Here is a 12,223-nt window from a genome sequence, read left to right as displayed (position 1 = left end):
CCAGAGACCCCCCAGACCACGCCCCGACTGGCCTGGGGACCCCGGATCTCCCGGACAGAGACATCAGATTGTGTCCCGATACCCAGGGGGACCTCAGACCATGCCTTACCTCCTGTGAGGATCCAGATCATGTTCTACAGCCCCCCAGGACCACAAACCGTGTCCTACTCTCCTTGGTGACCTCAGACTCTGCCCCACACCCCACCAGGGACCCCAGACCATGCCCCCAAATCCAGGGAGACCCCAGACCATATTCCAACATCCAAGGGGATCCAGAGCACCCCCATCAGGGACCTTAAATCATACCCCAACATTCAGGCGGACCCCAGACCACACCCCATCCCTCAGGGACCCCAGACCATACCCCAACATCCAGAGAGGACCTAGACCATAGGTCAACATCCAGGAAGACCCCAGATCATGCCTTACCCCCCTTGGGGACCGAGGCCATGTTCTCTAGCCACCCAGAACCACAAATCATATCCCACTCCTTCTTGGGGACCCTCCGCCCTGTCATCTATTCTGTAGAGCCGCAACCCATTCCCTGACCCCCAATAGGGGCTCTAGACCATGTGTAACTTCTAGAGGGCCCAAATACGTCTCTCGTTTCCATGGGAGACCCTAAACTTGCCCCATTTCCCCCGTTAGACCCCAGACCATCCTCCCCTTAAGGCATTCCTTGGTTCCCAGAACCACTGATTTGCCCCAGATTCTTTCCCATCCTGCCCACCAGTCCTACTCTCTTAAGCACCCTTCCTCCTTGTTGGTTTTATTCTCTTTCTTGGACCCTACAGCACCTTCCCCCCTCCCTATGACTTCCGTGGAGCCCAGGATTCCTTGTTCAGTCCCCTTTGCCACCCCTCTGCTGTCACCTACCCAATAGCTGACCCCCCGGCCCGTCCCCCAAATCCCACTAGGTCTCTCAGGCTAGTCTCCACCTCTTTCTCAGACACTCTCTGGACCCCAAACTCGGCAAGGCCTCCCCTCCAAATCTGTCTTATTGCCATCCCTCAGGTCCCTGGAAACCCAAACCCGTCCCATCCTGGATCCTACTGTATCAGGGTCCTCCCCCAAGCCCCTTACCTAAATTCTTCCTTGCCACAGGAAGCCTGCCCTCACCCCCAGATCAAGGGCATCTCTACAGAGCATCCTCTAGTGAAACTTGACCCCACTCATGACCATTAGATATCCCCCGGGGACACTCACAGTCCCCCCCAGTCTCCAGATTCCACCGTCACCACCACCACCCCAGCACCATCCCCCACCCCCACCCCAGTTCCTGGTGCTCCCTGCCAGGTCATGGAGGTCCAGGGTCAGAGGACAGACAGAGGTAGCAGAAGGAATAACAGCAACAGTGAACACACGTCCAGCACTACTGTGTCCGAGGAATGAATCTCAGGGCTTCTCCTATATGACTTCCTGCAGCCTTCACGGCAGCCAGATGAGCGGTCCCATTATTATCCCCATTTTACAGATGAGGAAAATTGAGCCACAGAGAGGTTTAGTCACTTGCCTAAGGTCACATAGAGAGTAAGTGGCAGAACAGGGTGGAGGTGAAGGGGGAAAAGGGGAGGGCAGGCCTGGGATGGACAGGAGTAGAAACAGAGAAGGTGAGAAGAAAGACAATAATAAGAGAGACAGAGATACACAGAGATGGAGAAACAAAGAGCCTGGGCCCAGGCAGAGATGGCCTCGCTCACACAGCGTCTGTGGTGCCAGGAGCTCTGGCTCTGCCGGCCTCTTGACTCTAACCCTGGCCACTCCTGTCTTCCAGCCCCAATGATGACTTTTTTATTCCTCCAACACACCAGCTCATCCCAGCCCCTGGGCCTTTGCAGGCTCCTCCCCTTCCACGGCTGATTCTTTCTTTTCATTCAAGTCTAATTCAAATGCAGTCTCTTCAGTGAGGCCTTCCTTTCCCATCTCCAGTTGTCCTGATGCCTGCAAATTACTTTGACATTTATAAAAAAATAAGACGGATAGATGGATGGATATGTGATAAAGCAACTACAGTAAAACGTTAATGGCAGATCTAGGGGTGGATATATGTATGCACTGGAAAATTATTTCAATTTTGCTGCATATTTGAAATTTTTCCTAATAAACGTGGGCAGGGGGAAGCAGGAAGACTCCTCTCTAGAAGTCCACCTCTAAAGAGGTGACGAGAAAATAGCCCCAACAGGAACCCTCACACACTGCTGGTGGCAACGCAAACTGGTGCAGCCACTATGGAAAACAGTATGGAGATCCCTCAAAAGACTAAAAATGGAAATACCGTATGACCCAGCTATCCCACTACTGGGTGTCTATCCAAACAACTTGAAATCAAGAATCCAAAGTAACATATGCTCCCCTCTGTTCATTGCAGCACTAGTCACAATAGCCCTGACATGGAAGCAATGCAAGTGCCCATCAACCGATGAATGGATAAAGAAGATGTGGTATATATGCATATACAATAGAATACTACTCAGCCAGGAAAAAGACAAAATAACCCCATTTGCAATAACATGGAAGGCCCTAGAGGGAATTATGCTAAGCGAAATAAACCAGTCTGAGACAGACAAACACCAGATGATTTCACTCATATGTGGAATATAAACAAGTACTAGGATGAAGAAAACAGTTCAGTGGTTACCAGGGGAAGGGGGTGGGGAGTGGGCACAGGGGGTGAAGGGGAGCACTTACGTGGTGACAGTCAAGAAATAAGGTACAACTGAAATCTCACATTGATGTAAACTATTTTGAACTCAATAAAAAAAAAAAATAGCCCCAACAGGTCCCATCATTTTTATATATCATATCACCTCATCTTCTTTCCCTCGTAGCAGTTCTCATTCCTGGCGATGATCTGGTTTGCTTTTGTTTACCTGTTTATTGTGTACTTATTTATTTGTTTATTGCTGATTGTCCAGTCATTGACACGTAGGCCTCCTGAGGGGAGGGGCATGAGCCTCAATTTTCTCCAGGGTCCAGAATAGCGATTGACACCCCCAGGCGCCCTCAGGAAGCATGAGCTCTGAGGCCCCTGGAGAGAGGGCCTGGGAGCTAGGTCCTATGCACTCACCACAGGGGCCGCACTCAGGAATAAACGTGGTCTCCCAGCCTGGGGTCACTGGAAGAGGAAGGGTATACCCCAGCGGCTGGGTGTGCCCTATGAGGTCAGGGAATGTGAGCTGGCCCCGAAAAGAGGGCACCAGGTGTAAGCGGATAGTCTGACTGTTTTTCCCTCGGGCCCTAATTACTGCCCCAGACCTGCCAATACAGCCTCTCGACCCATCCATTCTGCCACAATGTAGGCCCCGCCCCAAAATCTAGGCCCCACCCTCTGTCTCTAAGGCTCCGCCCTAAAGCAAAAACTCCAGCCTTCTCTGACCTAAGCTACGCCCCTCAGGCCCAAGTCCCACCCCTGCAGCCTGAGCCCCACCCTTCTACCTTAGACACCACCCCAAAGAGCAGTTGATAATGTTCAGACTTCTCCAGCCTGGGTCCCGCCCCCAGGTCTAAGCCCTCAGTCCGAGCCCCGCCCTTCCACTTTAGGCTCCACCCCAAAGGCGTCTAGCTTTCAGCTTCAGCACTGGCCCCTCACGCCAAGTCTGGGTCCTCCATTCTCAGCTCCGCCCTAAAGTCCAGTCCCCACCTCTCCAAGGTAAGTCCTGCTCACACTCAAGGTTAGCAGGGAGAAGCGCCCCAGGGAAAGCCTAGGACCTGGACTCAAAAATTAGGGAGCCTGGATCTGTGGGCGCCCAGAATTGAGGTGGGTGGAAAGAGAGGAGGTGGTCCCCAGTTTGTACCGCCCCTCGAAAGAGGAGCCCCAAACCTAAGGCCACGCCCCATCGTGCTGACTCTTCATTGGATGGCATATTTTGTTCTGGGCTCTCTGATTGGTCCCTCCACAATCCCTCTAGCCAAACCTACTCTGCATTGGGTTATCCATCGGAGTCACCCATCTCATTGGTCCCTGCCTTCAAACTCCCTGCTCCTGATTGGGCAAGTCTTTGTGCATGCCTTTTTCTGATTGGATTGTTTGCAGGCATGAGCCTGGATACAGGCAGGAGCTCAACTATGCGGGAGGGGAGGAGGAGAGGGGAGGAGGAAGAGGGGGGATGTGGAGGAGGAGGAGGAAGGAGATGATTTCCTAAATCCCCTGCCTAAGAGACAGAGTGCCCATTGACCACAGGATATCCTTGGGTTAACTTTCTGACTGTACAGGCCAGTAGCCATGTGGCTTTGGGCAACTATTTTTGGCCTCTGTGCCTCAGTTTCTACATCTGTGAATTGGGGATAATAACGGTACCTTCTTCATGGGATATTGTAAGGATTAAAGGAATTAACGCCTGTAAAGTGCTTCTAGAAGTGCCTAGCACACGGGAAGCCCTCAATCAGAGGGTTAGCTCTTAATCGTTTGATCATGTAAGTGGGTGACCTTGGACAAGTCCTTTTGCTTCTCTCACCTCTGCAGTCCAGGAGTTGCTCGACCTCTTAACTGAGTGACCTCTCCTATGCCCAGCCCTCCTCCTCTTCCATCTCCATCCACCAGGGACTGAGGCTGTGGTCAGAGCGAGGGGCAGAGATGTGCCTGGCTGAGAGATGGGGGGCAGGCCCCAGGACAAGTGTCCAGAGAGAAGCTCAACCCCACTGCCCCCAAAAAGGTGGGCAGCGGGAATTTTTCTGTGGGCCAGTGTAAAGGGATTCTATCCTGAATCCTCTTGCAAAGGGGATGTCCAGATTGGGGACAAGGGGGCAAGGGTCGGGGCAGAGTGGATTGGTGAGGGGTTGGTGTGGGCTGGCTGGGAGGGCTGGGGAAGGGTTGGAGCCAGGCTGGTGGACCCTCCCCCAGGAACGCCAGGGCTGGGGGAGAGGCAGCCCGGGCCCAAGGTCACTGTGTCATTGTTACCATGGCAACGGCCACCTCTCTACAGGGAACCTGGAAAGGGGTGAGGGGAAGGAGCTCCCAGGTCCCTGAATCTGGGGACAGAGGAAGGAACAATCAGAGACATGGAGGAGAGACAGAAAGAGTGATTCGTCTCTGTGAAGATGCCCATCTCAGAATCCTCAGAGCCTGGTACACGGTGGGCACTGTATGTATGCCCCTCAGAAACAGAGATGGCGAGCCTGAGAGAGCCAAATGCCCAGAGATGACAGAAGAAAAAAGAATCTCCCGACAGGAGCAGGTAGGTGTCCCTTTCCTGCCTCCTAAACCTCATACCCCTCAGGGTTCCACTGAGAGTCCTGGATCCTCTTCGCCTCCCCCAGCCCTGGGCCCTCGGGCCAACCCAACCACACAACTACCGTCCCAGGAACTCCGGAGCCCCTGAAGCTATTCCGTTTGATTCTTCCACAACTTTGCTGCCTTTAAAACCTTCCTGCCTGGGGGCTCACTGAGGGAAGTAGCATTCGGTGCAAGCTAATGCCTGCCAGCTCCTGGAGCTAGGGTGGGAAGGGGAGAGGAGTGGAGACAGGCGTGCCACCTCCTTTACTCTGAGACCCAGGTGTCCTCGTTCCCGTTGGGCAGGGCCCCTCTGTAGATTCAGATATTCCCCCAATTCTGCCAGGAGACCCAGGCCTCCCCCATTTCCGTCTAGGAAACCTATAGGCCCCTCCCTTTCTTTGCGAGAAATGGGTACCCTCCTTCCCCCACCCTCCATCCCGGCCTGGACTCAGCGGGCATCCGCTTGGTCTGCCTGCCCTCTGCTGGCCCGCGGCTGGTACTGCAGGGACTGTCGGCTAGCGCCCACCATGAGGAACAGAAACAGCCAGAACCCAGGATCTCTGAGTTCTTGCATTTTAATTTCTTCACGGTCTGGGATGTTGAGGTCCTAGGGGTCTGAGTTCCCAACTCAGACATCACGAATTCAGGTCCTTAGCCCAGAGGTCAACGAAAGAAAGACAGCTTCTCTTGGAGCCAGGCCTCGGTGAGGTCATCAGTGGTGCGGATTTCAAACACCTGGGCAGGGAGAGGCCTCAGCATTAGGATCCACTCAGGAACTGGGACACCGAGAACTCCAGCCCTCGCCTCCCTCAGACCAGGAGTCCAGATTCCCATCCCGCTCTTCCCTCAGACCCAGGAGCCCAGCCCCCAGCCCCTCCTCCCTCAGACCCAGGAGTCCAGCCCCCAGCCCCTCCTCCCTCAGACCCAGGAGCCCAGCTCCCAGCCGCTCCTCTATTAGACTCAGGAGCTTAGACCCCTAGACTCCTCCTTAACACTTGGGAGCCTCGGCTGTAGGCCCAGACCTTTGTGAGCTCTGCCGTCTGCACCAGCCTGTTTTTACTCCCTGCATACATCATCTGTTGTTCGGGCTTGCAGCCTGCATGGAAAAGAGAAGAGAGCGTAACTGGGGGGCCCCGGGGGGCTTCTCTAAGGCCCCAGGTATGTCCTGCAGGCCCTGGAGTTTTCTAAGAGTCCTAGAGATTGTTCTAAGGAGGTCCCTGGAGGCGATACTCAGAGTGTCCAGGTTTGCTTGGGGGCTTGAAGTTATTCTGGGGTCCCTGGAGAAGGTTTAGGGGCCAGACAGGGGGTTCTAGGTAAAAGGAAGAGGTGGGTTTGCTTATGGCCTCTGGACTGAGGAGGATGGGTGGGCTCTTGAGGAATCTGAGCCCCCACCTGCACCCCGCTCCCCTCCTAGCATGCACACGCCACGCACACCGCACATGGCACACACTCACCAAGTCACACACTCTCTCATGCACAGGTGCCTGCACGCATTCACACACAGTCACCGGTCACACACACCCGCACTCACATGCACGCTCTTACACAGCGAATCTAAGACCCTTTTCTCGGGACAAGTAGAGCTGCGTCTCACCCACGGGGCTGGAGAAGATGAAACACAAGGGGTAGGACACGCGGCCGTCCTCGTGCACGTACTTGTAGCTGTAAACCACAAACCTGCAGCAGTGGAAGGCAACGAGCTCAGGACGCCATCCTGGGGCCGAGGCCCAGCGCCCGACACCTGAGGCCACAGTCCTAGGGTTAACAGCTGAGCCCCAGGAACTGGCCTCAAACACAATAAATGATCACAAATAATAATAATAACAGGACGCACTTATTTCACTCCCAACAACCCTCTGATGTAGGTGCTATTACTATCCCCATACTACAGATGGGAAAACTGAGGTCCAGACAGGTGAAGCCACTTGCCCAAGGCTCTATGGCTACAGGAAAGGTTTGAACCCGGGAAATCAGTGCTACAGTATGTGCTCAAGCACTGGGCCGTACCGTCCAGGCTCTGGAGCTCTGGGCGGAGACCTGGGCCGGCCACATAATTTGCCAAGCACAGTGCAAACCGAAATGGGGGGCTTGTTCCAAAGCAGGAGAAAAGTTTTTTCTTCCTTCTGCAGTCTCTCTCCAGACTGATCACGGTCTTTTTAAATTTGCTATTTAAAGTCACGCTGTCTTGGGCAAGAGGACACTCACGGGGAAGTGCAGATGCTCACAGGCACACTCTGGAATTTGTCGTGCAGGGGGTGTGTGCCGGCATTGACCCTGACCCTGACCCTCCCTGAATCTGCACTCAGGCTCCCCCCACCACCGCCTGGGGGGGGGGGGCCCCGAGGGCAGCAGCCATCACTGGGTCGAGGGGAGAGTGGGACCTGGACCATGTGGGGAGGGAGGTTCCCAGCCCCCACCTCATGCTCCGTTGTCCCATCGGACTTCACACAAAACAGAAATTCAAAGATAAAACTATAAAGAAGGGCCCGCCCAGTGGTGCAGCGGTTAAGTGTGCACGTTCCGCTTCTCGGTGGCCCGGGGTTCATCAGTTCGCATCCCGGGTGCGGACATGGCACTGCTTGGCAAGCCATGCTGTGGTAGGCGTCCCATGCATGAAATAGAGGAAGATGGGCACGGATGTTAGCTCAGGGCCAGTCTTCCTCAGCAAAAAGAGGAGGATTGGCAGCAGATGTTAGCTCAGGGCTAATCTTCCTCAAAAAAAAAGAACTATAAAGAATTTTGGGACATCAGGCAGCTGCAGAGTATTAACCCCCACGCTCAAGGCTCCTTCCTGGGTAGGGGACCCTATGTGACTGCCCCTGTCAGATGCCCAGGAAGCGGGTCCTGCCTGAGCTCTAGAGCCTGGGGTGATTGGGGCTCAAAATCCTCGGGCACCCCAAATTCACCCCAGTTGAGAGGAAAATCTAAACAGACCAGTTTTCATACACGGGTCAAGTAAATAATTCCTTTCCTACCCAAAGCGTTGAAAAGGCAGGAAAATGTCATTTTTTAAAGAAATGAAGTGAGTACAATGTTGAAACCCAAACCTGACAAAGTTTGTACAAAAAAAGCAAACTCTAATATCACGTATGACTATCGGTAAAATTCTGCAATAATATATTCGTACGTGAACAAAAAGTGCTGGAGGGTGACCTCTTGGCTTCAAACATGGAGATTCCAAGCCAGGGACCAGGACCAGAAGCCACGCAGTCCCTCAGCCTGTACCTCCACCCTCACCCCTCTCTCTGCCGGTGGCCTGACCCGCCCCTTCCTGCCCCCAGGATACCTGGGCTGTCTTTCCGGCAACTCCATTTTTAGTTCCTCTGGAGAGATGTTCTGGGGCCAAAAAAAAAAGGGAGAGAAGAAAAGACTGCCATTGAGTAAGCCCTTACTATGTGCTAAGGCGCTGGACTGAGAAGCGCACACGGATTACCTCTCATAACCCTGCAGGGTAGGTCCTTTTATTATCCCCATTTTACAGGCGAGCAAACTGAGGCCCAGAGGGGTTGAGAAACTTGCCCAAGGTTGCACAGAGAGTGAGCGGCAGAATTCACATTCGAATCTGGGTTCAAATCACAGCCCCTTCATGACACTTCCTTACAGAGGACCTGAGGGGGCTCAGCTCCTAGCCAGTCCCTCTCTCCTGTCAGCCTCAGTCTCCATGGACCCCCTCTACATTTTTCCCACAGCACTATGATTACCATCCCCATGTTACTGATAAAGACGGTGAGGCCCAGGGAGAGGGAGGGTGACCCTTTTATAAAAGATTTCTGCTAGCTTTTTGTTAATTTATCTGGAAACTCTTCATTTAAGCGCCAATAAAATAGCGTCGTCATCATCATCATTTTATTGAGCATATACTGTGTGCTGGGCCTTCTTCTGATGCATTGCAAGGATTAAATTGTGAAAGCCCTGGACACCCCATTTCACAGAGGAAGAAACAGAGACCCATACAGGCCAAGTTCCTTGCCTAGGGTCACAGCTGAGCTGGGACTCGACCTCCAGGTCTCTCTGGCCCCCAATGCCAGACTCCTAGCCCCTTGGGTCTCCCAGTCCTGCTGCATGTCTTGGGGGTCCCACCCACCCCAGCCCCTCACCTGGAATTCCTCCTCCAGCACCACCATCTGCCGGTCCTTGTCCACCTTCACTGGAGAGGGACGGCACACAGGTTAGGCGCCCTCCCCTCTTGTCCTCGCCCCCTCCCATCCTTCTGTGGCGGAAGATGACACTCACTGATTATGGCTGCATTGTCGGTCTCTTTCCGGAAGCGGAATTTCCTCAGCTTTTCCTTTAGCTCGGGGTCCACCTCGCACACCACCAGGGAGTCGGACTGCCAGAGGAGCCCAGAAGAGCTGAGCGGGCCCGGCCTCAGCCCCTGCCCCTTGCCCACACCTCAGTTTCTCCCGGGGACTAATGAAGAGGAGGGCCCTGAGAGCCCATATGAAGCCCCTTGGAACAGGGGGAAAAGGCACCCGTTCCTCGGGGCAGATGCTGCCCCCTTGCAGAGCAGAGGCTGGACTCCAGCCCTCTCGCCAGGTACCCTTGGGCAACAGTCAAAGAGACACAGGGATCTGCTCGCCTGGGGCCAAACCCGGAACCACCACCTTCTTCCCCCAGCCAGGTCCCTTGCTACGGTGGGGTCCCCTCCCCAGCCCCTGACCTCCGTCTGTCCGTCCCAGACCCCAACGTTTACCCAGATGCCCTCCCAGCCCAGCCCAATCCCAGCCTTTAGCCCTTCCCATACGACCCCTAACCATGGCTTTTCTGTCCACAAGCCTCTTCTTTTCTCAGTTCCGCTGTCTTCTAGGGGTGGGGACCAGGGCTGTGGGGGGCGGAGTGTGGGGCAGGGGAAAGGTTTCATCCAACACCACATCCTGTTTATGCCCATTCTGGGACAACTGTCACAGAAGGCTCCTCCCCCTCCTTCCTTCCCCTCATCTGCCACCACCTCCCAGCTTTGCAAATGCTGGGGTTCAAATGCTGCCTTGCTGTGTGACCCTAGCTAAGTAACTTTACCCCTCTGATTCGGGATTATGGTGAGGAGAAAACAGCTTTACATGTCTCCCAGCATGGTGGACATGCTCAATACATAGTAGAGGATAATGAGCTCTTTAGCTCCTCCCCTCCTCCAGGAAGCCTTCCTGGATTTCCCCCCATCTGAACTATTTCAATTCCAGAGCTGAAAGGGGGAACTTAGAGATGTTTGCCAAACTGCCGCCTATGATGTTGATGGGGAAATGGAGATGAGAGAGGAGCCTCCAGAATGGCAAATTCTTTCCTGCAGTTGTTCAACCTCACGGGGCTTAGAATGGGCCCTACTACAGTGGGGGTTCCAGCCTGTCGGACCAGTACCCCCTTTTTTATTAACAGCCTTCTGTATTGCCTGCTTTCCAATTCTGAAATGAAATTCCTAGACAATGTAAGCCACTCGTACACATAAATTCCCTCAAAAATCAATATAGTGTCCTAACTGTCATATAAAGGAGAAATAAAATGGAAGTAATTTATGGGAAAACTCGATGCATTTCGGTGAGAAAAATATAAGCAAACGAAAGAGAATTTTCAGATGTCTGAGCCCCGCAGTGGCCGGCCTGCTGTGCCAGCTTCTTGGCTTCTCTCCATCGTCTTTCTCGTCCCCCCTCGACTGGGGCGCTGAGCCCCACCCCCTCTCAGCCACGCAAGGACGTCACTGCAGCCATACCCCTCCCCCTGCTTCATCGATGTTCCTGTCTCTACTGGATCTTTCCCTTCAGCCTACATATGGTCTCATTTCTTCCATCTTAAAAACTAAAAACTTGGGACCGGCCTGGTGGTGGTGTGGTTAAGTTCACACGCTCTGCTTCAACAGCCTGGGGTTTGCAGGTTCAGATCCCGGGCGTGGACCTACACACCACTTGTCAAGCCATGCTGTGGTGGCATCCCACATACAAAATAGAGGAAGATTGGTGACAGATGTTAGCTCAGGGCCAATCTTCCTCACCAAAAAAAACAAAAAAACAAAAACCTCCAAATTTTCTCTTTAACTTTCTCCCAGCAGATTGGCAATCCTGTCCCTCTCCACTAACACAGCCTTGTCGGGGCCACTAATGGCCCCTAGGGTGCTGGACCTAACATCAATTCTCAGTCTTCATCTGACAAGCTGTCAGCCGCTTCTGACACCATCCATTGCTCCCTGTGCCCTGAAACACATTCTGCACTTGGCTTTCAGGATGCTGCCCTGGCCTGGTTTTCCTCTGACTCCTCTGGTGTCTCCTTCTCAGCCTCTCTTCCTGATTCTTCCTTTTAACCGTGGGGCATCCCAGGGCTCAGTCCTTGGCCCCCTTCTCTCTCTCTTTTTTTTTTTGCTGAGGAAGACCGGCCCTGAGCTAATATCTGTGCCCATCCTCCTCTACTTTATATGTGGGACGCCTACCACAGCATGGCTTGCCAAGCAGTGCATAGGTCCACACCCAGGGTCCGAACCGGCGAACCCCAGGCCGCCAAAGTGGGATGTGTGAACTTAACCGCTGCGACACTGGGCTGGCCCCCTCCCCCTTCTCTTTTCCATCTACCTCCCTCTCCTCCTGATCTCCTCAGTCTGTTGGCTGTCACAGGGGATGCCCTAATTATTTCTCCAGCCTGGGCCTCTCCCTGAACTCTAGACCCTACATCCCATTGCCAACCTGATGTCTCCACCTGGATGTCTTAGAGTCATCCTCGACCCTTCTCTTTCCTCTCACCATAGACATCAGGACTTGTCAGCTCTGAATCTCAAAGTATAACCAGAACCTGCCCACTTCTCCCCCTCCACAGCCCATACCCTGGTCCTCCCACCTCCATCTTCTGCCTGAACTCTCGCAGCAGCCTCCCCACTGTTCCTTGCTCCCGCCCTCCAACACTATTCTTCATAGCACTGCCAGAGGGATCCTAATAAAACCCAAGTCAGATGACACACCTCCTCTCTCAAAACCCTTCTATGGCTCCTGTATTATTTGGGTCCTTTCAGTGGCTTTTACAACTCTAAACTCTCTG

General features: G+C 53.6%; 1 protein-coding gene across 1 annotated transcript; it reads right to left on the bottom strand.

The window, feature by feature from the left end:
- Positions 1 to 5,769: 5,769 nt before the first annotated feature.
- GMFG (glia maturation factor gamma) lies at positions 5,770 to 10,054 on the bottom strand. The gene is made up of 7 exons (XM_046682864.1): positions 9,967 to 10,054; positions 9,446 to 9,542; positions 9,310 to 9,359; positions 8,499 to 8,548; positions 6,807 to 6,889; positions 6,235 to 6,308; positions 5,770 to 5,947 (listed from the first exon to the last, which is right to left on the bottom strand). Exons 1-7 carry the CDS (start codon positions 9,967 to 9,969, stop codon positions 5,876 to 5,878), a joined length of 429 nt encoding a protein of 142 aa, XP_046538820.1. The 5' UTR covers positions 9,970 to 10,054; the 3' UTR covers positions 5,770 to 5,875.
- Between the last annotated feature and the right edge of the window lie 2,169 nt (positions 10,055 to 12,223).

The sequence above is a fragment of the Equus quagga genome, chromosome 13 (assembly GCF_021613505.1).
Source record: "Equus quagga isolate Etosha38 chromosome 13, UCLA_HA_Equagga_1.0, whole genome shotgun sequence".
Classification (NCBI taxonomy): Eukaryota; Metazoa; Chordata; class Mammalia; order Perissodactyla; family Equidae; genus Equus; species Equus quagga.
Note: the sequence above shows the minus strand (reverse complement) of the source record. Positions and strands in the feature narration are given on the sequence as shown.

What these genes read in the sequence shown, in the direction of transcription:
- GMFG (XM_046682864.1), bottom strand. An exon ending in CGACAATGCAGCCATAATCA is followed by an intron (nt 9,360 to 9,445) that starts GTGAGTGTCATC and finishes GTCCCTCTCCAG; the next exon opens with TGAAGGTGGACAAGGACCGG. An exon ending in TTGCCGGAAAGACAGCCCAG is followed by an intron (nt 6,890 to 8,498) that starts GTATCCTGGGGG and finishes CCACTGCTGCAG; the next exon opens with GTTTGTGGTTTACAGCTACA.